Source organism: Salvelinus alpinus, chromosome 26 (genome assembly GCF_045679555.1).
Source record: "Salvelinus alpinus chromosome 26, SLU_Salpinus.1, whole genome shotgun sequence".
Taxonomy (NCBI): domain Eukaryota; kingdom Metazoa; phylum Chordata; class Actinopteri; order Salmoniformes; family Salmonidae; genus Salvelinus; species Salvelinus alpinus.
In genome coordinates this window covers 23,870,774-23,894,557 of record NC_092111.1, presented here as the reverse complement: position 1 = coordinate 23,894,557, position 23,784 = coordinate 23,870,774, and the positions used below count along the sequence as shown (strand labels likewise).

The 23,784-nt window shown below is 44.4% G+C and overlaps 1 protein-coding gene across 1 annotated transcript in view; it reads right to left on the bottom strand.

The window, feature by feature from the left end:
* The window catches only part of LOC139554981 (E3 ubiquitin-protein ligase TRIM71-like), a 49,357-nt gene extending 34,947 nt beyond the window's left edge, over positions 1 to 14,410 (bottom strand). Inside the window, exon 1 of the mRNA XM_071368320.1 lies at positions 12,386 to 14,410. Within this exon, the coding sequence (XP_071224421.1) occupies positions 12,386 to 13,147 (762 nt within the window). The 5' untranslated portion in view covers positions 13,148 to 14,410. The remainder of the gene's footprint in view (positions 1 to 12,385) is intronic.
* Between the last annotated feature and the right edge of the window lie 9,374 nt (positions 14,411 to 23,784).

Here is a 23,784-nt window from a genome sequence, read left to right as displayed (position 1 = left end):
ATTACTCCACGCGCTTAACCCATTGTATGTCACTTTTGCTTTGTCAGCCAAAACGGGTCACCTGGCTCAAGGCCGGAATTCCACAATCAAAGCTAACCCGGTTCATGCGAGGCAGGCCCAAGGCATTAATCTAATCCCCTCAGTGTGTGGGCTACTCCATCTTACACAACCAAGTAGTTATCATATAACGGAAAAGATGTTGACTACAGAGAAGCTCACCACCATGACGACTAACTATAAAGCACAACAACATTCTCATGGCAAACCCTTTATCCTGCAATTAATCAATTAATCAATCTGACCAACTGAAATGGTTATTTGGACTTGTAGTGAGCCCTATTTTTTAAACACAAATATTACGCATTCCCCAAGCTGCAGAAGTTTAATCTTTATTGAAATGTGTGTCTTAGTGGTTAGAGGTCAACAATGAGAAAACTCAGTGGAACTGGCTTTGAGGTGCAGAGTTGAGTTTGAGGACTATAGAGTATGGACTAATTGATCAATTGTGAGGAATATGATTTTGGGATTAAAATCATTCGTATGCCATATTTGTTCACTAACATTTTGGCTAAGTTTTCAAACAGGTAGAGTAAGTGAAACCCAGTGTGTGGAATTCAAACTCTCCATTTCTCTTGCGAGATGTTACATTTTACGTTTATGTTTACACTGAACAAAAATATAAAACGCAAAGTGTTGGTGCCATGTTTTATGAGCTGAAATAAAAGATCCCCGAAACTTTCCAGACGCACAAAAATCGTATTTCTCTCAAAGTCTGTGAACAAATATGTTTACATCCCTGTTAGTGAGCATTTCTCCTTTGCCAAGATAATCCATCCACCTGACAGGTGTGGCATTTTAAGAAGCTGACTAAACAGCATGATCATTACACAGGCACACCTTGAGCTGGGGACAATAAAAGGCCACTCTAAAATGTGCAGTTTGGTCAAACAACACAATTCCACAGACGTCTCAAGTTGAGGGAGCGTGCAATTGGCGTGCTGACTGCAGGAAAGTCTCTACCATAAACTGCCTCCACTGTCGTTTTAGAGAATTTGGCAGTACCTCCAACTGGCCTCACAACCACAGACAGTGTGTAACCACCCCAGCCAAGGACATTCACATCTGGCTTCTACACCTGCGGGATCGTCTCAAACCAGCCACCCGGACAACTGATGAAACTGAGGAGTATTTCTGTCTGTAATAAAGCCCTTTTGACGGGGAAAACTCATTGGCTGGGACTGGCTCCCCAGTGGCTGGGCCTATGCCCTCCCAGGCCCACCCATGGCTGTGCCCCTGCCCAGTCATGTGAAATCCATAGATTAGGGCCTAATTAATTTATTTCAATTGACTGATTTCTCTCCATTTCAATTGACTGAATGTGTTGAAATTGTTGCATGTTGGGTTTATATTTTTGTTCAGTATAAGTAATTTAGCAGACACTCTTATCCAGAGCAACTTACAGGATGAGCAGTAGGTGGTGGTGATCTTTGTGGGCTATACTCGGCCTTGTCTCAGGATTGTAAGTTGGTGGTTGAAGATATCCCTCTAGTGGTGCGGGGGCTGTGCTTTGGCAAAGTGGGTGGGGTTATATCCTTCCTGTTTGGCCCTGTCCGGAGGTATCATCGGATGGGGCCACAGTGTCTCCTGACCCCTCCTGTCTCAGCCTCCAGTATTTATGCTGCAGTAGTTTGTGTCGGGGGGCTATGGTCAGTTGGTTATATCTGGAGTACTTCTCCTGTCTTATCCAGTGTCCTGTGTGAATTTAAGTATGCTCTCTCTAATTCTCTCCTTCTGTCTTTCTTTCTCTCTCTCGGAGGACCTGAGCCCTAGGACCATACGTCAGGACTACCGGGCATGATGACTCCTTGCTGTCCCCAGCCCACCTGGCCTTGCTGCTGTTCCAGTTTCAACTGTTTTGCCTGCGGTTATGGAACCCCTACCTGTCCCAGACCTGCTGTTTTCAACTCTTAATGATCGGCTATGAAAAGCCAACTGACATTTATTCCTGATTATTGTTTGACCATGCTTGTCATTTATGAACATTTTGAACATCTTGGCCATGTTCTGTTATAATCTCCACCCGGCACAGCCAGAAGAGGACTGGCCACCCCTCATAGCCTGGTTCCTCTCTAGGTTTCTTCCTAGGTTTTGGCCTTTCTAGGGAGTTTTCCTAGCCACCGTGCTTCTACACCTGCATTGCTTGCTGTTTGGGGTTTTAGGCTGGGTTTCTGTACAGCACTTTGAGATATTAGCTGATGTACGAAGGGCTATATACATTTTTTTTTTTTTACTTGATTGAGTAGGTGGCTTGACTCTCATGCATACACAGTAAAAACTGGAGAGTATTTTTTCCGGAGTTACAAATATTTTCCCATCAAGTAGTCAAATTAAATCATTTTAGAGTGTAATTATTACCAGCGGCCGATAGAATGGGAGCAAAAATACAGAATAAATTATATTGGAGTAAAACAGCATGACTACACCCACTAATGTTGGTTAAATTTAGATTTTGCCGCCATTGCCCATTTGCAAGTGTCTCGCGAATGGAAAGAGTGGACAGAGCGAGAGCGAGGATCCGCCGAACATCAGAAGTCATTCACAGAACCACAGAATTTCTTCATTTCTAAACTTAATTAGAATTCCAGGCAAGTTCACTGTTATTGGTTAACTTTGTGTGCAAATGAAAACTGTTAAGCAACATTACAGCTAGTTAGCATTGTAGTGTAGGCTTACTGTTATTGCACAATTTGAATAGTCAGATGCTAATGTGAACATCTAGCTAGAGCTAATTAGCTAGCTAGCTACAGTAACATTAAGTTATACCACCTTTAGTGGTTTATGGACAGTATGCACACCCGGTGGATCAGTGCATCGCCTGTTTTACATTTTCAACGGAGCTGTATTAGCTATTATCAGTAGCTAGCGGACAAGTTAGTCAGTGCAACATGTGTTTTACTCTGAAAAGCGAGCTGTTAGCAGACAGTTAGCGGCAGTTGGTCTGTGCTACATGTGTGTTTCACTCAAGTTTAGAGCTATTAGACAGTTTTTAGCTGCAGTTTGGTCGGTGCGACAGGTGCATTTTACTCTGAATAGAGCTGATGGACGGTTTTAGAGCAGTTTGGTTGGTGCGACAGGTGCGTTTTACTCTGAATAGAGCTGATGGACGGTTTTAGAGCAGTTTGGTCGGTGCGACAGGTGCATTTTACTCTGAATAGAGCTGATGGACGGTTTTAGAGCAGTTTGGTCGGTGCGACAGGTGCGTTTTACTCTGAATAGAGCTGATGGACGGTTTTAGAGCAGTTTGGTTGGTGCGACAGGTGCGTTTTACTCTGAATAGAGCTGATGGACGGTTTTAGAGCAGTTTGGTTCGTGCGACAGGTGCGTTTTACTCTGAACTTTAGAGCTGTTACCGGTTGACGGTTTTAGCTGCTGTTTGGTCGGTAAGACACCTGAGTTTTACTCTGAAAAGAGAGCTGTTAGTAGACAGTATTTAGCGGCAGGCAGGTCCATGCAACACGTGTGTTTTACTCTAAACAGAGCACTGCTCTCTTGTAATTTGTGCATATTTGTGTTAATGCAATTTAAATAAACTTTTTTTTTCTTGTCATCAAGGATGCAGGGTGTACGCGTGAAGTACAGGGATTGTCAGAAGTACATTTGTTATGAGGGGCAACTGACTTTCAAATCCTTTTTCGATTGTGGTTAGTGAAAAGTTTAAAATTTCACACAATATCCTATGGAACAACAGACTTATACTGAAACACTTTAAATATATTTACTTTATATTTACTGTCAAATTGATTGCTGATTTCCTTGCTGATAATGAGTACAAAGCAATCTTGCGCCTCCCCAAATCACAGATCAGTCAATGATTGGTTTATGGTTTATTGTCTTTGCCGGTCATTAATGGTTTTAAAGAATAAGTGATACTAACATTTGTATGCCGCTACAATCTCAGTATTGATAGCTATCTGTGGTGTATTGCTATAATACTCAGACTGCTGTTATAATAATTCAGTACGTGAACGTCATAACCCGAAAACTCCTTTCCTTGTCAATTCCAATTATATGCAGTCTACAGCCTGTGACAGTCTACAGCCTGTGACTGTATATAATTGGAATTGGCAAGGAAAGGAGCACTAAGTCAGTTTTCGGGTTACGATGTTCACGTAAGGTGACCTCTTGATTTCTGTCTTCTGTTCTGGTTTTTCTCAAAAAATACACAACATATTTAATCAATAAGGTTGTGCAACCTAATTTTGTCTTCACAGTTGCCAATAAATTTGACATTCCAACCTTGGACTTAAAAGTCTATGATGAATCGAAGACTGAAGTTGATGAGGAGTTTGAGTTTCTTCTAAAGAAACAAGACCTTGGTGTGCTGGAGATTTGTTTACCCCAAGACCCAAATCCTGATGGTGAGTTGCTTATTAGCTTAGAGCTTCACATTCATCCACACAGTCCTGGCTAGCCTAACACATGTTCTGAATATGTACGACAAGCAGATATATCTGCTGATTTCTTTTCTCATTTTGATATTTTAAAATGTTTTTTTGTTTGTTTCTGTGCTCACCTCTCCCACCCCTTTTAGAAAAGCAGTGGGCCTAATCAATTTAAAATGTTACATTTTTGCATTCCGCTTGTCGTTAACAAAAGTCCTCTAATCATAATAATGGATGTTTCCACCTAAATGTGTTATAATTACAGTGTTAATCACACCAGTTAAATGTTAAAATGATTGCTAGATTTGTTGAGCTCCTCTGCAAGCAGCTCCTTATCAAAATACAGTGGAGACAATGAGGGGGACTCCGATGACACCATTATATTGCAGCGGAGTCCTGCTACAAGAAAGACAGCTGAGGATAATTGTCTATCTCATGTAAGTACTGCACATTTCCAGTTTAAACAAATGCCAAACTTGAAGATTGAGTGATAAAGGACATCAATGAAAGTTGTGAGAGGATGATCATGGTGTGTTTTATTATACTTGCTATTTCATTGCTGTTTTAAAAGTGTTAGTGTGATCCTTTTTTAAATGACCCCCAACTTAGACGATTGAAGACATTCTGAAGAACAAACCTGGAGGAGAGAGGATCGTGAATGAGTATGCTCGGACAAAAAGCCTAACAGATAGCAGAAGACGCGATATGGTCAAGATATTAGTTGCACAAATGACAAGTGAACATGGGTATATGTCATATACTCATTACATACCTTACCACCTAACACAGTTTTTAGCAGAAGTTGTGATTTACACATCAATATTTTTGTTTAGATCTCAAACAGTAAAGTGTGTGTGTCTAGGACATGTCCTTCAAGGCGTGTTAAAGAGGACTACGCAAAGGGCATCATTGCTTTGTTCCCATACCTGGCCGATCCTAGGAGCAGGTTATGTAAGTAAATTAAAAACAAAGTATAACCTTTTTAACACTCTGGGACTCTTTCACCTTAAATTCTTTTCAGAATGTCAATATTTAAATTGTTGTTTTACTGTTGGGTGATGTTTTTATTTAAGCAGAAGTTGTGATTTACACATCAATATTTTTGTTTAGATCTCAAACAGTAAAGTGTGTGTGTCTAGGACATGTCCTTCAAGGCGTGTTAAAGATGACTACGCAAAGGGCATCATTGCTTTGTTCCCATACCTGGCCGATCCTAGGAGCAGGTTATGTAAGTAAATTAAAAACAAAGTCTAACCTTTTTAACACTCTGGGACTCTTTCACCTTAAATTCTTTTCAGAATGTCAATATTTAAATTGTTGTTTTACTATTGGGTGATGTTTTTATTTAAACTAAAGATCTGTTAACATGTCTGTATGCCCACCATCTCTGCCGTCTCTCCTAAGCTCAACTCTGGTGGTATAAAAGCCCAGTTAACTTCTGCACTGCGAGAGTCAGACCTGTTGAATGAGCAATTCTTCATCTATGAACGTATATGTAGTTTTAAGGATAAAAATGAATATGAAGATATTTTAACCTGCTCACTCAAACTGAATTCTACTTTACTTTAGGAGCAGTATTACAATGCAGAAGATGGGAGTGGATATCTAGCATGGAGACTGACATTTGTTCAAAGGGAAGCATCAGAGGGACGACAGAAGACCATGCATCAGTCACTGACGTGTCGTTAGTCTCATGACCAGAAAATAATTGTATGTAAACATCTGTATAAGCAAGTGTTTCTTAGAAATACTGAAAGAGTAAGATACTTAGTATTAATTCTGTTTCTGAGTCAAAAAAAATCTACTTTTCATCTGGTGACATAACTGCATGCATGGCCATCCTTGCAGAGTTTCTGAGCCTTGTTTTTTATCTCTTATGACACAATATTGTATACTTGTATAGAGCAGACAAACCCAGTAATCTGTAATGTTTCACCATGTTACAGGTGGTCCAACAGCTGATAGACCCCTTCAGAGAGGAAACCTGTCCAACAACAGACAGCCTGTGTTGTGACGCCGTTGCACTGATGAAGCATACAGCTGATAAACCCCTTCAGAGAGGAAACCTGTCCAACAACAGACAGCCTGGGTTGTGACGCCATTGCACTGATGAAGCATACAGCTGATGAAGCATACAGCTGATAGACCCCTTCAGAGAGGAAACCTGTCCAACAACAGAAAGCCTGTGTTGTGACGCCATTGCACTGATGAAGCATACAGCTGATGAAGCAATTGTAAAGGAGAAGATGAAGCAGACCTTCGCCTGTCACCAAAAGATGTTCATGACCCAGTGAAGTCCTCTGAAATATTCACAGCGTTTCCAAGATTCCAAGACATAGCAGGAATGGTATGTGGATCTTCGACTGCCTTGCCTTGAAACTGTCAGGACAATTGTTTTCCGTTCTACAACAGTCTGATTAGGACTGTGATATAGTACATGACGATAGTGCCACACCACAATGTTTACTGTTCTGTCTTGACTTATTCCATCTTGTCTGCAGATTGAGCAAGATGTTAGTCTGTTCTTTGGTGATGCAACCTCTGTAAAGTTCCTGGAGAAGTGGTTTACTCTCTACAAGCAGGAAGTCATTGACCAAAGCCGTGGCCTCACACAGACAGGCGACCTGCAAGACCTGGTTCAAAATGCTGGATCCACAACAGAAGTGGAAAATGGTATGCTGGAATAAAATTATTATACTAATGGAAGGGAGCATTGTTTTTGAAAGCAAAATGGAGTGATGTAACTTTCAGTGAAAATGTGTACTTTCAGGATGGGACAGTGACATGTCATCCATTTTGGTCCTTGTCCACCTTCTGCCACCATCACCTCATGGCCGCAAGAGACCAGGAAAAATCTCAGCCAGACACACCAGTTACCACATTGTGAAGTTTATCAAGGTGAGGTTACAGTTGACTGTTCTGTCCCCATTCCTAATCCTAATAACTACTTTTAAGATTATGGACAAATCATGGTAAGATCATGTGTAGCTGTAATTTACATTTTCACAAACTGTTTGCGAACCGTGATTCATTTTAATAGCACACTAATGAGGTTCTTGTGTCACAGACTGGGACCAGCATCCAGGGGCATCTGGAGAGCGTCACGGAAAGCCTTCAACCCTATCTGCTTGCTGTGGGGACCCAGAGGACTGGGATTCACAAGTACTTCATTGTAATTGACAAACATGTAATACCGTGTAAGTCACCAGACTCTCTTGCCTGTTTTGATGAGCTTTTCGAAGCTCATTTTGTCTTCGGTACCTCGTACAAAGCATCTTTATAAAGCACATGAACCTTGTTCTGATCATGGTGAAGGCCCCTCTACAGCTGAATATGTAGCAGTAAGTCATTTTGATGACTTGCCATCAACAAGTTCCCCTTCTGACTCAGTCCTTGTCAATAAGAGACTTGGAGACAGCTGCTCTGCAACCATAGCTGAACTTAAAGTGGCAGGTGTAGGTGAAACAACCATTAACTCTTTGGTCATTTCCATGGAAGAGATAGTTGATGATATTCATATTCAAGCTAAAGAATCTGTGAAGAAGTGTCTGTCTATACAGGAGCCTATTAAAAGTGACATTGAGTGTAAAATTGATGTGTTTTGAAAAAATGTAAAATCCTTTTGGTGTATTAAATTCTGAAAGTAAGAGAAGGCAGTATTTTACAGAAATGTGGGGAAGGGTAGTGGGGAAGGGTTGAATACATTCTTGGTACAAGATTTGATACACAACGCAATCGGACTACTGGAGGCTATGATGAAATTGCTGTTACTGATCAATTTGTTTACATCCTAATTTTGAAAACATGACAGTTTATTTACAAACACCCTGATATAAAGGAGATGATGCAGACTGATTCCAGTTCAAGAAACCTTTATGACTGATGTGATGGAGATCTGTTCCAGAGCCATGCTCTATTTTCTAAACAGAACCAATTCAGATACAGCTTCTCTATGATGATTTTCAAACTGCAAACCCTCTTGGATCATAATACATACATTAGGAGCAATCTATTTCAATTTATGGAATTTTTCTCCAAAATTCAACTCATTTCTGCCTAATATTCATTTGGTTGCTTTATTTCATGCCCAAGATGTTAAAACATATGGCTTTTCTAAAATACTTGATCCAGTTGTGCAGGATATTAAAGTACTTGAGAGGGGTGGAATTATGGTCCCCTTGTATGATCAACCAGTGTATGGAACTATTGTCCAAGTTACAGGTGACAACCTTGGTCTTCACTGTTTATTTGGTTTTGTTGAATCATTCTGATATTTTTGCTGCTTTTGTCTTGCTGAGAAAGAGGACTTTCAAACTGAATTTGATGACGATTCACCCAAGATAGTTATGCGAACTCGAGCATTTCATGCAGAACACTGCCAAAAAAAGGAGCCAAATCCCAGTCTTCCCTCTGTGATGGGTGTTAAACGTTCTTGCATTCTAAACTCCTTGCAGTACTTCAATTCATTTGAAAACTTCTGTCGACATTATGCATGATATCTTGGAGGGAGTGGCCCAATATGAAATGAAACTGCTAATACTGCACTTGATAGACAAGTACACAACATCAAATAAAATAGACAGGAGAATAAAGAGCTGTAACTATGGTTACATGGAGCAAAACAACACACCTCCTGCAGTGAATTTAGGAGAGGACTCTAATGACTTGGGGTTAAATGCTCTCCAGTCCTGGTGTTTACTTCCCAATCTAGCACTTCTCTTTGGAGACTTAGTTTGTCCCAATGATCTACACTGGTATTTACTATTGCTGTTGCTTCAGATAGTAAACATTGTATTTTCTCCAATGATATCAAAGGGTATTACAATTTTTTTGAAACACTTAATCGCAGAACACCACAGGTTATTCAACGTTATTCACTTTCCACAGATAATGAAAAATTCTATATATTGAGTGAATTGGCAGTAGAGTTGTTTCCATGTTAAGCTAAATAGAGTAAATTACAGTAGAGTTAAATATAAACACCGAATAGAGTAGAAATAACTCTGAAAATTGAACTCTGTAACAAGAGTAATTTTTACTCTATTTAGACTGGGACCAAATGTTATCTTTTGTAGAGTATAATTGTATTCAATTTGAGTAACATTTACTCAGATACATTTACTGTGTACTGGTGTGTGTATGTGTGTGAATTCCGGACACACAGCATTCCCCACAATATATTTTCTGCCCCACCCCCCAAACATTCTCCACTATTTGAACCAAGACTTCTAAGAGGGGAGTCGGTTACACGTGTGTGGTGTGTGAGTGCATGCTCACACACACACACTAGACACATAGCTGTCCATTTCCAAACAACTCGCATTCCACATTGGCCTATAAAAGAGACCACCCCCACTTGAATGCCAACCAACCCTTTACACTACTCAACTCTACCCCCAACACCTGCCTCCAACTCCAGTGTGTCGTGTGTGTGTGAATGTGTGTCTAGTTTGTCTCTGTCTAATGTGTGTGCATATAGTGTTTGTGAATGTGTGTGCCTGGCGAGGGGACAGTGTGTTGGCGAGGGGGCAGTGTGCCTGGCGAGGGGGCAGTATGCCTGGCGAGGGGGCAGTGTGCCTGGCGAGGGGGCAGTGTGCCTGGCGAGGGGCTGTGTGCCTGGCGAGGGGGCAGTATGCTGGCGAGGGGGCAGTGTGCTGGCGAGGGGGCAGTGTGCCTGGCGAGGGGCTGTGTGCCTGGCGAGGGGGCAGTATGCTGGCGAGGGGGCAGTGTGCCTGGCGAGGGGGCTGTGTGCAGCCATCTGGTCAGTATGGTTGATGGTGGTCCAGAGTCTCTACAGATCAAAGGGTCACTTTTCCTCTTTGTACTGATCTTCCTCATCTGCGTACAGACCTCAGTGTGTAGGGCAAAGGTTGGAGAACTGGGTCACTGTGTGTGTATCTGCCCTCAGGGAGAGGTAGGGTGAGGCAGGGTGAGAGGAGGGTTGAGATAGGGTGAGAGGAGAGGTGAGGCAGGGTGAGAGGAGAGGTGAGGTAGAGTGAGGCAGGGTGAGAGGAGGGGTTAGGCAGGGTGAGAGGAGAGGTGAGTTAGGATAAGGCAGGGTGAGATGAGGGGTGAGAGGAGAGGTGAGGTAGGGTGAGAGGAGGGGTGAGATAGGGTGAGGGGAGGGGTGAGATGGAGGGGTGAGGCAGGGAGAGAGGAGGTGAGTTAGGATAAGGCAGGGTGAGATCGAGTGAGAGGAGGGGTGAGATGGAGGGGTGAGGCAGGGAGAGAGGAGGTGAGTTAGGATAAGGCAGGGTGAGATCGAGTGAGAGGAGGGGTGAGATGGAGGGGTGAGGCAGGGAGAGAGGAGGTGAGTTAGGATAAGGCAGGGTGAGATCAGGTGAGAGGAGGGGTGAGGCAGGGTGAGAGGAGGGGTGTGGCAGGGTGAGAGGAGGGGTGAGAGGAGGGGTGAGGCAGGGTGAGAGGAGGTGTGTGGCAGGGTGAGAGGAGGGGTGAGATAGGGTGAGGGGTGGGGTGAGGCAGGGAGAGAGGAGGTGAGTTAGGATAAGGCAGGGTGAGATCGGGTGAGAGGAGGGGTGAGGCAGGGTGAGAGGAGGGGTGAGATAGGGTGAGAGGAGGGGTGAGGCAGGATGAGAGGAGGGGTAAGATAGGGTGAGAGGAGGGGTGAGGCAGGGTGAGAGAGATAGGGTGAGAGGAGGAGTGAGGCAGGGTGAGATGTGGTGAGAGGATGGGTGAGATAGGGTGAGAGAATGGGTGAGAGGATGGGTGAGGGGAGGGGTGAGAGGAGGGGTGAGGGGAGAGAGGAGGGGTGAGAGGAGGGGTGAGATAGGCAGCGACATCTAAAATAAACAAAAACCACTAGAACTAATCATCAGCTGGAGGACTAGAGGCAGTCACATCACAGTTCAAACACACCATTGAGTGAGTCATGAGTGAGACATTACTGGAAAGCAGAGCCCTTACTGGAAACTTTAACTCTTACTGGCAATGTGACATGTATGTATGTATGTATGTATGTGTGTGAGTCACTCCCTCCAACAGAAGCCATCTGGTAAACAAGACTTATAATAACGAGTGAGGACAACCAAGACTTGTTTTTAAGTAATGTTGCTCTTGTGGCATGTCTCTCCTTGACCACTACAGATATCACAGAAACCAAGGTCCAGTTGCATGTGAAAACAGCATGGTTTGCATTTGCTCCATTGTTAATGTTTTATTGGTCGCCCTCTCTACTCCCTCGCTGAGCCACTACAGTCTTCTCTTCCCACTGCCTATGGGTTCTTTGCAGTCAGCGAAACATGTGTGGTGTTGGAGTGAGGGGCCTCTCCCTCTGGCCGGTGTGGTACAGCGTAATCAGTGTGTGTACAGTGCACGTGCCTGCCTGCCTCTCTAGGGAAGTAGGTGAAGAGCCACTGAGCTCGTCTTTGAACTCCAGGCCATATGGCCCTCTGTAAGGCCCAGGCTACGGCACACTTACTCTAATACTATTACACTGTGTGTGTGTGTGACTACACATAATGCTATTACAGGCCAGGAAGCTGTGTGTGTGGTTACTACACACATAATGCTATTACACTGTGGTACCAGGGGGTCAGGGGTAAAGCTGCCTGGTATCACTCAACTAGCTGGCATTACAGACAGAACTGCTGGGCTTTAGACAGTTAATGTTGGTGTTTGTTTTTGACATGGCTGTGTGTGTGTGTGAGCGCTAATGTGAGAGGGTCTAAAGTCCACACCTATGGCCATATAAAGACCAGCTGTAAGGACTAAACCTATAGCTGCAGTGTAGTGATTTATTGAGAACAGTGTAGTGATTTAGGGAGAACAGTGTAGTGATTTAGGGAAAACAGTGTAGTGAAGCGGTGCTCGAACCAGAAACCCTGTGGATCCAGAGTGGAGGCACTACCTCCTGTTCCATACACTGTAGGCCCAGGCCTCATTTCCGTTTGAATGTGTGTGTGTGTGTGTGTGTGTGTCCCTACCTCGTTGTCGTGGGTCTGACAAAAGCTCATCCTGTCCTGGAACAAAGGTAGCAGGGAGAAGTTGTAGTGAAAGGACTGGGCCAGGGAGACGCCCACGCCTCCCCCCCCTTCTCCACCTCCTCCGATGGGGATGACCTTGCCTCGACCCGCTTGGTGCTGGTGCAGGCTCTCAGCTAGCCTCTCAATGAAGTGATCCTTGGTCAGCCGGACCCTCTGGTGGGCACGGACGCAGTTATCGCACAGGTACTCCTGGCAGTCCAGGCAGTGGGAGCTGGCCAGGTTCCCCTCGTCACAGGAGCTACACGTAGGCTCTCCCAGGCGGTGCGGGCGGAGGAGCCCGCCGTGGGGGTGGTGGAACCCAGGTATGGAGCCCCCGCCGACCCCCCGGTGGTGGCCGTTGGTATTCTGGCCAAGTTGGAGCTGCTCCTCGGAGCTCACCACCACATCCAGAAGGTTACTGAAGAGGAAGTTGGAGGAAGGGAGGGAGTCCATTCCGGCTTCGGAGATGGAGACCTTCTGATTGCAGGTGGGGCAGCTGAGTTTGAGAGGGTCCCCAGGGCTGCGCTGGCCCTCCAGGCACTGCCTGCAGAAGGCGTGGAGGCAGGGGAGGACATGGAGGCGCCGGGAGGAGAACGACGAGGAGGAGGAATGAGAGGAGGAGGATGAGGTGGAGGAGTTGGAGGAAATAGGAGTGGAGGAGGAGCCACAGAGCTCCTTGCAGAGAGGACAGGTTTGCAGGTCGGAGTCTGAGAAGGAAGCCATCTGAGGGGTTTTAAACAAGGCTACACTTTATAAGAACATCCACTCGGGTATTACTGGGGCATTCATTTGGGAAACGTATGTTAGTTTCTCCCCTTGTGTTCTCTTCTGTGGAAAACAGGTTCTTGAGGTAGGTCGTTTTTTACAGTCAAAATGCTCCACATACATAGGATAGGTGTTATCTCCAAACAATAACTCTCAACTGACGCCAGATACGCAAATAAAGGCCGCCCTTTTATAAGATTCTCTTCAAATCAAATTAGCAACATTAATTTCAGTTCACAATGATTAAATATCTTCACTTGGATACGGCTTTAGAATAATTATTTTAGGCTACTCCCTATAATTATGGCCAACTTTACATAGGCCTAAATCTATTCTGTCTTTTTTTTGGATGGGCTATTTTCATGAGGCCAAATCCAAAAGAGCCACCTTTAGAGTTCACTGGTTTTTGTTTATTCATTCGTTTGTTGTTGTTTTTGTTTTAGATGTCGCGGCCTGGCGGGTTTATAGAATAGTCCGAAAACAGATTTGTGCCCACAGCTCCTTTTCCCTCCCCAACCAACACAGCATCACACTACTCAATGCAAATATTTCGTCCCGTTTCAGAGTCAGTGTTGTCGGCCCTCTAGTCCACCATCCGGGCCCTCTCCGACGGCGTCAGAGGCTTGCAGAAGACGGTGGTTATGGTTCGCTCTCTCTCCGCCAAAACAAGACCGTAAATTATTCATCAAAGCATTGGCTCAACAGCAACTCGATCTCATTGCCGCTCTATAGGTCCGTTTGGCGACAAAACAACCCCAACCGTCTCCGTTTTTAAACCCCCCCGTCTTTACGCACAGTCCCACAGTCGAAACCAGCTCCAGGCACGTATGCATTTACGTGTGCGTATCCCCCTTCTTTCTCTCTCCCTCCCTCCCTCTCTTCGCGAGGAGGAATGCACAGGGCTTTTCCAAGCGCCTCTCTGGAACCTTGGAAGGGGGAAAGGCACGAGCCTCCGAGTCACTCCAATCGCATAAGCCTGGAGGAACTCCGAAGTTGCAATTGAAAGGCCGTTTTATAGCGATTCTGTAGTCCCAATTGGTCTATCTGTAGTTCTATTTTCTGTTCTGGTAAACGCGCTCTGAAATACAAACACAGACACAACACGGTGCGCTCCTATTGCTACCCACGCGCTCGTCCCGTCCTGTTTATGGGCGCGTGTTGCTGACTGATCCTCCAACCGCTTTAATCCTACTGGGAGGAATGGACACACACTTCCGTCCTGGCTGGGAGGAGGGGAGGGGAGTGGAAGAGAAACGGGCAGGGGCTTGGCTTATTGCTTGTGCTGCGAATGGGGGCGAGGGGCTCCGGAGACTCTTGCCCTTGTGATGGACGTGTGCTATAGGCTCAGGCAAATTACATTTTCAAAAAATAAATAAACGTTTCCAGACAGGTGATTTAGAATTGTATTTATTCCCCGATTCCTAGTTTGGAGGACCTCTTGTAAAACAATTTAGATGAATGAATGTGTTGTAGCCTAGCCTGTTGTAATAACTTGGGGCGGCAGGTAGCCTAGTGGTTAGAGGGTTGGGCCAGTAACCGAAAGGTAGCTAGATTGAGTCCCCGAGCTGACAAGGTAAAAATATGTCGTTCTGCCCCTGAACAAGTCAGTCACTGTTCCTAGGCTGTCATTGTAAATAAGAATTTGTTCTTAACAGACTTGCTTAGTTAAATTACATAAATAACAGTGCATCTTTGTTCCATTAGAAGCACCTGTCTTTTTGTAAACATTTATGCTAAAGTCACTGATCGATGGGTTCCATGGGGACACATTTACTTATCTGTAGATTTACTTATTTGATATTCCATAAATCTCTGTGTGTGCATGTGTGTGTGTCAGGGACGAACTGGTCATAGGGCAATTTTGGCAAATGCCAGATGGTCTGGTCCATTCTCAGCCCAGTGGGCCTGTCTACATTTTCCGCAAAATTAACACTATTTGGCTAAAAATGGGGGCTTCAAGGAAAAACAACTGTTCGGTGTGGGGGTCTCGATAAATGGGCTGTCATGATAAAAATGCCAGCACCAATGACATCCTAGAAAGTAGCCTTGACTAAAATAACCAACAGGAGGCTTTGTCACAGTTGGAAACAACACACTAACTAAATGTATGACATGTACAGTATATGATCGGCATGTATGCAACAGTGATGTGTTCCAGAAAACCCCCATGTCTGACATGCCTTGTTTAAGAAGATAATATACTGTGTGTAGGTGCAGTAAATACAGTATTATAAACTAGGTGGTTCAAGCCTTGAACGCTGATTGGCTGACAGCTGTGGTATTTCAGACCGTATACCACGGGTATGACAGAACATTTATTTTTACTGTTCTCATTATGTTGGTAACCAGTTTATAACAGCAATAAGGCATCTCTGGGATTTGTGGTATATGGCCAATAGGCACTCTGCGATGCGTCGTGCATAAGAACAGCCCTTAGCCATGGTATATTGGCCAATGTACCACACCCCCTCGTGCCTTATTGCTTAATTAGGTAATTCACTCTCCCATACATGCTTAGAACATGTATTAGGTACATATTTCTAGCGATTGAAGGGGAAAAGATGAAGCAAGGTTTGAACCAGCAACACTGTTCATGGGGCAAGTACACTACCACCTGTGTCATAAAAGTCTGGATCTCGTAGCATTGGCTGTAGTAGTAGCCTATTCCAATGAGCTCTGTTCAGATACACATATCTATGGAATAGGGCTGAATATGGAATTGAGCCTTCAATGAGGAAAATGGGGGGAAAGAATTAAAGACGAGGAGAAACAGTCATATGCACAGTCAAAAACAAGAGAGGGCAGGACAGGGTTAGGGCATGATTATGGGATTGTTGTCTGAACTCATGATAGGATATACACTGATAGAAATGCATTATGTAGAACAGACATGCATCAGAAAGAGATATTCTTTACACAGACATAATTGAGGAAATGTCATATTGGACAGACATAATCAGAAGAAATACACTATTGAGCATGTGTGTGTTCCCCAAAACTATTGGTCCCAGTTCCATTTCTGTTGCTAAACCCATTCCCCAAAACTCTTGGACCCAGTTAAATTTCTGTTCCTTGACCCTTTCCCTTCCCATAGTTCCTTCAACATGCACAGACAGACATGAAATGACTGGATTAGGGCGAGGCCAGACTGGTATACAACGGATATGTAACCATCCGGATATGGGACGGATATGTAACCCAAAGCCTATTCCTCCTTTGGCTGCCTTTCCTTCCAGTTCTCTGCTGCCAATGACTGGAACGAATTGCAAAAATCACTGAAGCTGGAGAGTCATATCTCCCTCACTAACTTTAAACATCAGCTGTCAGAGCAGCTCACAGATCTTGCACGTGTACATAGCCCATCTGTAAATAGCCCATCCAACTACCTCATTCCCATATTGTAATTTTTTTTCTTCTCCTTTGCACACCAGTATCTCTACTTGCACATTCATCTTCTGCACATCTACCATTCCAGTGTTAATGCTAAATTGTAATTACTTCGCCACTACGGCCTATTTATTGCCTTACCTCCCTAATCTTACTTCATTTGCACACACTGTATATAGATTTTTTCTATTGTGTTATTGACTGTACGTTTGTTTATTCCATGTGTAACTCTGTGTTGTTGTTTGTGTTGCACTGCTTTGCTTTATCTTGGCCAGGTCGCAGTTGTAAATAAGAACTTGTTCTCAACTGGCCTACCTGGTTAAATAAAGGTGAAATAAAAACATTTAAGAAATCCTAGACCGTTTGCTCTGCTACCGCACGGCAAGCGGTACCGATGCACAAAGGCTGGAACCAACATCGACTCCGCACTGATAGGCTACCCCGTGTATATATATAATCGTTACTCATTGTGTATTTATTATTCCGTGTTATTACTTTCCTATTATTTCAACAAAAAAATCTGTATCGTTGGGAAGGGTCCGAAAGCGTTTCACTGTTAATGTACACCTGTTGTTTACAAAACATGTGACGAATAAAATGTGATTTGATCTGTTTAGCCAATTAGAAAAGAGGCCATTTTATGTCTCACACTCCACACGAGCACGGACCAAAATTCCTCCGTTCTAATTTGGTGTCCGTTCTCCACGCGTCAGTCTCGTCTCGCATCAGTCTTAAGAGTACCTCTCTAATGAGCGAACATCAAGCCAGCTCCAAATATTTTCTATGTAGGCATTGGCAGAGGACGCACTCCCTCTAGTGGAGCTTAGGTAGCATTACCAGCTAAACGTAAATATAATAGTTATACCACTTAGCAGGCGATTTTATCTTTACATTTACATTTTAGTCATATAGCAGACGCTCTTATCCAGAGCGACTTCAAGTTAGTGCATTAATCTTTAGATAGCTAGGTGGGACAACCACATAGCACAGGCATAGAACGTGCATTTACCTCAGTAATGTAGCTATCAGCAGAATCAGAGCTAGAAAGGGGGTTGGGGGTCAAGTGCAAGTGCTGCTTATTAATTATTATTATTTATTATTTATTTTTTTGGTGGGGGTTCGAGGTGAGGAGGAGGATTACTTAAGATACTCTTTGAATAGGTAGGGTTTCAGATGTTTTCAGAAGATGGGCAGGGACTGCTGTCCTAGCTTAAGGGGGAAGCTGGTTCCACCATTGGGTTGCTAGGACAGAGAAGAGCTTGGACTGGGCTGAGCGGGAGCTGCCCTCCCGTAGGGGTGAGAGGACCAAGAGACCTGAGGAGGCAGAACGGAGTCCTCGGGTTGGGGTGTAGGGTTTGAGCATAGCTTGAAGGTAGGGAGGGGCAGTTCCTCTTGCTATTCCGTAGGTAAGCACCATGGTCTTGTAGTGGATGCAAGCTTCAACTGGAAGCTAGTGGAGTGTGCGGAGGAGTGGGGTGACATGAGAGAACTTGGGAAGGTTGAAAACCAGGCGGGCTGCTGTGTTCTGGATAAGTTGCAGCGGTTTGATGGCACAAGCGGGTAGCCCAGCCAACAGCGAGTTGCAGTAGTACAGATGGGAGAACAAGTGCCTGGATTAAGACCTGCACCGCTTCCTGTGTGAGATAGGATCGTACTCTATGGATGTTGTAGAGCATGAACCTGCAGGAGCGGGTCACTGCTTTGATGTTTTCAGAGAACGACAGGGTGTTGTCCAGGGTCACACCAAGATTCTTTGCAGTCTGGGAGGGCGACACTGGAGTTGTCAACCATAATGGAGAGGTTTTTGAGTGGGCAGGCCTTCCCCTGGAGGAAGAGCAGTTCCGTCTTGTCGAGGTTGAGCTTGAGGTGGTGGGCTGACATCCAAGCTGAGATATCTGCCAGGCACGTTGCCACCTGGGTGTCAGAAGGGGGGAAGGAGAAAAGTAGTTGAGTGTCATCCGCATTGCAATGATAGGAGAGACCTTGTGAGGATATGACGGGTCCGAGTGACTTGGTGTATAGCAAGGAGAGTAAAAGGCCTAGAACCGAGCCCTGGGGGACACCAGTAGGGAGAGTACGTGGTGCAGACACTCTCCATGTCACCTGGTGGGAGCGTCCTGCCAGGTAGGATGCAATAAAAGAGTGTGCATTGCCTGCGACACCCGGGAGAGAGAGAGTGAAGATTGTGACGGCACATGACCATCTGGGTAGGGGCTGAGTGGTTAGGGTTGGAGGAAAGGGAGACAGAAAAGGAAACAAAGTAGTGATCAGAGACCTGGAGGGGGGTTTCAGTGAGATTAGTAGGCCAGCAGACTCTAGTAAAGATGAGGTCAAGCGTATTGCCTGCCTTGTGAGTTGGAGGGGATTGGGAAAGGGTGAGGTCAAAAGAGTTAAGGAGGGGAAAGAGAGAGTTGGAAATAAATTAATTGAAGGCAGATGTCGGAAGGCTGAAGTCGCCAAGTACGAAGAGTGGTGAGCCATCGTCAGGAAGTGAGCTTATCAAGGTGTCAAGCTCATTGAGGAACTCTCCAAGGGCACCTGGAGGGCGATAGATGACAATAATATTAAGCTTGATTGGACAGGTGACAATGACAGCATGGAATTCAAATGAGGAGATGGACAGGTGAGAGAGAGAGAAAATAGAAAATCTCCACTTAGAAGAAATGAGTAGACCTGTGCCACCACCGTGACGGCCAGATGCTCTTGGACTATGAGATAAAGCATAGTCAGATGAAGAAAGAGCAGCAGGAGTAGCAGTGTTCTCTGGGGTGATCCATGTCTCAGTCAGGACCAAAAAGTCAAGGGACTGAAGGGCAGCATAGGCTGAGATGAACTCAGCGTTCTTCACCGCAGATCGGCAGTTCCAACCCGGAATTCCACATGGGTTGTGCGCATAGTGTACACTAAATTAGAAGGGTTGCAGCCAAGGGGTGGGGAGCGTCTGTAAAGCCTACGCGGAGAGGTGTGAATATGTACAGACAACACACACATAGTTGACAAAGCTACCAAATAGCAAAATTAGATCATCTGTAACTAACTAGGTAAGATACTCAAGTGAGAGTGGTGTGGAGTCTCCCTCGAATAATTCCGCAGAACTCTCTTTGTTTCGGCTATGGCCTTAGTTTTGCGTCAAAACCGCCGCTGACACAACCTCCACTAGGAAACCATTCTAGATTCTACCTCTTCGACCCTACTCTCATCCCTTTCCGCATCCTATTGCTCACAATGTCCCCTTGACAATAATTGCTAATTGCTAATTGCCTAGCAGAGGTGGAGAGCACACTATCAACAACTATCTGCAAATTCTGAGCAGTCAGCAGTTCACACACCAAGCAGTTCACACACCAAGCAGTTCACACACCAAGCAGTTCACACACCAAGCAGGCCACTGGGAAGACAGGCAGCACTTAAAGTAGATAGCCCTAGCTAGCAAAAAGACAGTACTAGACCACAACAGATAAAGACAAAAGAGACATTATACACACCTGGAGATATCAGGAGTCATCTAGCCATAGACTAGTAGTACAGTAATAATAATAATAATACATGGGAATTTCAATGACCCAAAGTTGCTTTACAGTTATAGAAATGCAAAACAAAACATCAGACTAAACAAGACATGAATAAAGAGATGGGTGGGCTCAAAGAAGGGAAAGAGTGTGATGTATCAGTGTATGGGGAGGGGAGGGTTGGGATTTGGATATGAACCCGGTTTAGGGTAAGGGGTAGGGTAAGACTCCGTAGTCTGTAATGGTTTGCAAGCCCTGCCACATCCGTTGAGCGTCAGAGCCGGTGTAGTACGACTCGATCTTAGTCCTGTATTGATGCTTTGCCTGTTTGATGGTTCGTCGGAGGGCATAGGGGGATTTCTTATAAGCTTCTGAGTTAGAGTCCCTCTCCTTGAAAGCGGCATCTCTAGCCTTTAGCTCAGTGCGAATGTTGCCTGTAATCCATGGCTTCTGGTTGGGGTATGTACGTACGGTCACTGTGGGGACAACGTCATCGATGCACTTATTGATGAAGCCAATGACAGATCTGGTGTGCTCCTCAATGCCATCGGAGGAATCCCGGAACATATTCCAGTCTGTGCTAGCAAAACAGTCCTGTAGCTTAGCACCTGCTTCCTCTGACCACTTTTAAATTGATCTAGTCACTGGTGCTTCCTGCTTTAATTTTTGCTTGTAAGCAGGAATCAGGAGGATAGAATTATGGTCAGATTTGCCAAATGGAGTGCGAGGGAGAACTTTGTATGCGTCTCTGTGTGTGGAGTATAGGTGGTCCAGAGTTCTTTTTCCTCTGGTTGCACTTTTAACATGCTGATAGAAATTTGGTAAAACAGATTTAAGTTTCCCTGCATTAAAGTCCCCGGCTACTAGGAGCGCCTCCTCTGGGTGAGCGTTTTCTTGTTTGCTTATGGCGGAATACAGCTCATTCAATGCTGTCTTAGTGCCAGCCTCTGACTGTGGTGGTATGTAAACGGCTACAAATAATACAGATGAAAACTCTCTTGGTAGGTAGTGTGGTCTACAGCTCATCATGAGATACTCTACCTCAGCCTCAAGACTTCCTTAGATATCGTGCACCAGCTGTTGTTTGCAAAAATACATAGACCACCGCCCCTTGTCTTACCAGACGCCGCTGTTCTATCCTGCCGGTACATCGTATAACCAGCCAGCTGTATGTTGATATTGTCGTTGTTCTGCCGCGACTCCGTGAAGCATAAGATGTTACAGTTTTTTATGTCCTGTTGGTAGTTTAATCTTCCGCGTAACTCGTTGATTTTATTCTCCAAAGATTGCACGTTTGCTAGCAGAATGGAGGGAAGTAGGGGTTTATTCAATCGCCTACAAATTCTCAGTAGGCAGCCCGACCTTCGACCCCTCTTTTACCGACTCCTCTTCACGCAGATAACAGTATCGAGGCCTGTTCCCGAGGAAACAGAATATCCTTTGCATCGGGCTCGTCAGAGCCATGAAAGGAAGAAAAGGATTCTGCTAGTCTGTGGTGAGTAATCGCAGTCCTGATGTCTAGAATTTATTTTCGGTCATAAGAGACGGTAGCGGCAACATTATGTACAAAATAAGTAAAAAAATAAGTTACAAACAACACAAATAAATGAACAAAAAACACAACCGGCTGGGGGCACGTAAAACGTGTGCCTTCTTCTCCGGCGCCATGTTAATGAGAAAGGTGTGCTTGAAAGGATGGACATAACTCTGCAATGTTGGGTTGTATTGGAGAGAGTCTGAGTATTAAATCATTTTCCACACACAGTCTGTGCCTGTATTTAGTTATCATGCTCATGAGGGTCGAGAATCCACTCTTACATAGGTACGTGGTTGCAAACAGCGTGATTTTCCAAGGCAAGAAACTCTGAGCGCAGCCCTATCCAGAAATCTGGCAGTGCCTTCTGATTAAATTCAATTTTCACAGAACCGCTTGTTGCAATGGGAAAATACCTGCGTAATTGCACACCAAGCTCAATCAGATGCTTTGCTATATCACATTTGACATTGTCCATAAGCTTGAGTTCATTTACACACAAAAAATTATACAATGATGGAAAGACCTGTGTGTTGTCCTTGTTAATGCAGACAGAAAAGAGCTCCAACTTCTTAATCATAGCCTCAATTTTGTCCCGCACATTGAATATAGTTGCGGAGAGTCCCTGTAATCCTAGATTCAGATCATTCAAGAGAGAAAAAACATTACCCACATAGGCCAGTCGTGTGAGAAACTCGTCATCATGCAAGCGGTCAGACAAGTGAAAATGATGGTCAGTAAAGAAAACTTTAAGCTCATCTCTAAATTAAAAAAAACGTGTCAATACTTTGCCCCTCGATAACCAGCGCACTTCTGTATGTTGTAAAAGTGTTACATGGTCGTAGCCCATATCATTGCATAATGCAGAAAATACACAAGAGTTCATGGGCCATTTTCACTGTAGTGTCCAAAACGTCTTTCAAGCTGTCAGACATTCCCTTGGCAGCAAGAGCCTCTCTGTAGATACTGCAGTGTACCCCAGTGGTGTCAGGAGCAACTGCTTGCATGCACATTACCACTCCACTATGTCTCCCTGTCATGGTTTTTATGCCATCAGTACAGATACCAACACGTATTGACCACCAAAGTCCATTTGATGTTACAAAGTTGTCCAGTACTTAAAAAATATCCTCTCATGTTGTCCTGGTTTCCAGTGGCTGGCAGAAGAGGATGTCTTCCTTAATTGACCCCCCCATAAACATAACGGACATGTACAAAGAGCTGTGCCAGGTCTGCCAACTCATATATGCTGTAACGCATATAATTCACTGGCTTGTATGCAAAGCAGTAATTGTTTCAAAACATCTCCTGCCATGTCACTGATGCGTCGTGAAACAGTGTTGTTTGATGAAAGCATTGCCTGTAGTTTTTTTGTCCTTTTCCCCCAGCATTGTCCCAGCCATATTCACGGAAGCAGGAAGAATGAAGTCCTTAACAATAGTATGGGGCTTGCCTGTCCTAGCCACTCGGTAGCTCATCATATAAAACGCTTCTAGCCTCTTCTTATTAATGGTATCTGTTGCTTTTATACATGTCTTACAACTCAAAAGTCATCTTTATTCCTCGCTCAAAAAACTCCTGTGGCTTATTTTTCAAATTGTCATGTTTCGTTTCTAAATGTCTGCACAAGAGTGAAGGTTTCCTGTGAGAGAGTAACAGTAAATGTGATTGGATGCTAAATATTTGACTAGGCTACCTGTATTTGACATTGTGTTGTTATTTCCATGAATTGTATTTTTGGCAGTGAAATGAGGCTACTCAGGCGAGAAAAAAACCTCACCCAAATGTATAGCCCCATTGGAAAATATAAATGGACTGTTTGAAAATGTAAAAAAAACAAATGTATTTATTTAAAAAAAATGTGAATCACATTTTTATTTGGCGTACCCCTGACAGCATTGCACCCCCGTTTGGGAATAACTGTTGTAATCAATGCGTTGGGAGACAGGGACTTGGTGTGGGTGAGGAGTCAGGCTGCAGTGTTTTGAACCATTTGGAGCTGGAAAGAGATCTGTGTCATTGGAATAGCATTGGAAGTCAAGGTTTAAGTGACGGAGGGTTTGACCAAGAGGGAGGATGTAGATGAAGAGTAAGGGAACCAGCACAGAGCCCTGGGGGATACCCAATATAACTGCAGCGGAGTCTGAGGTGTAGCCATTGAGGGA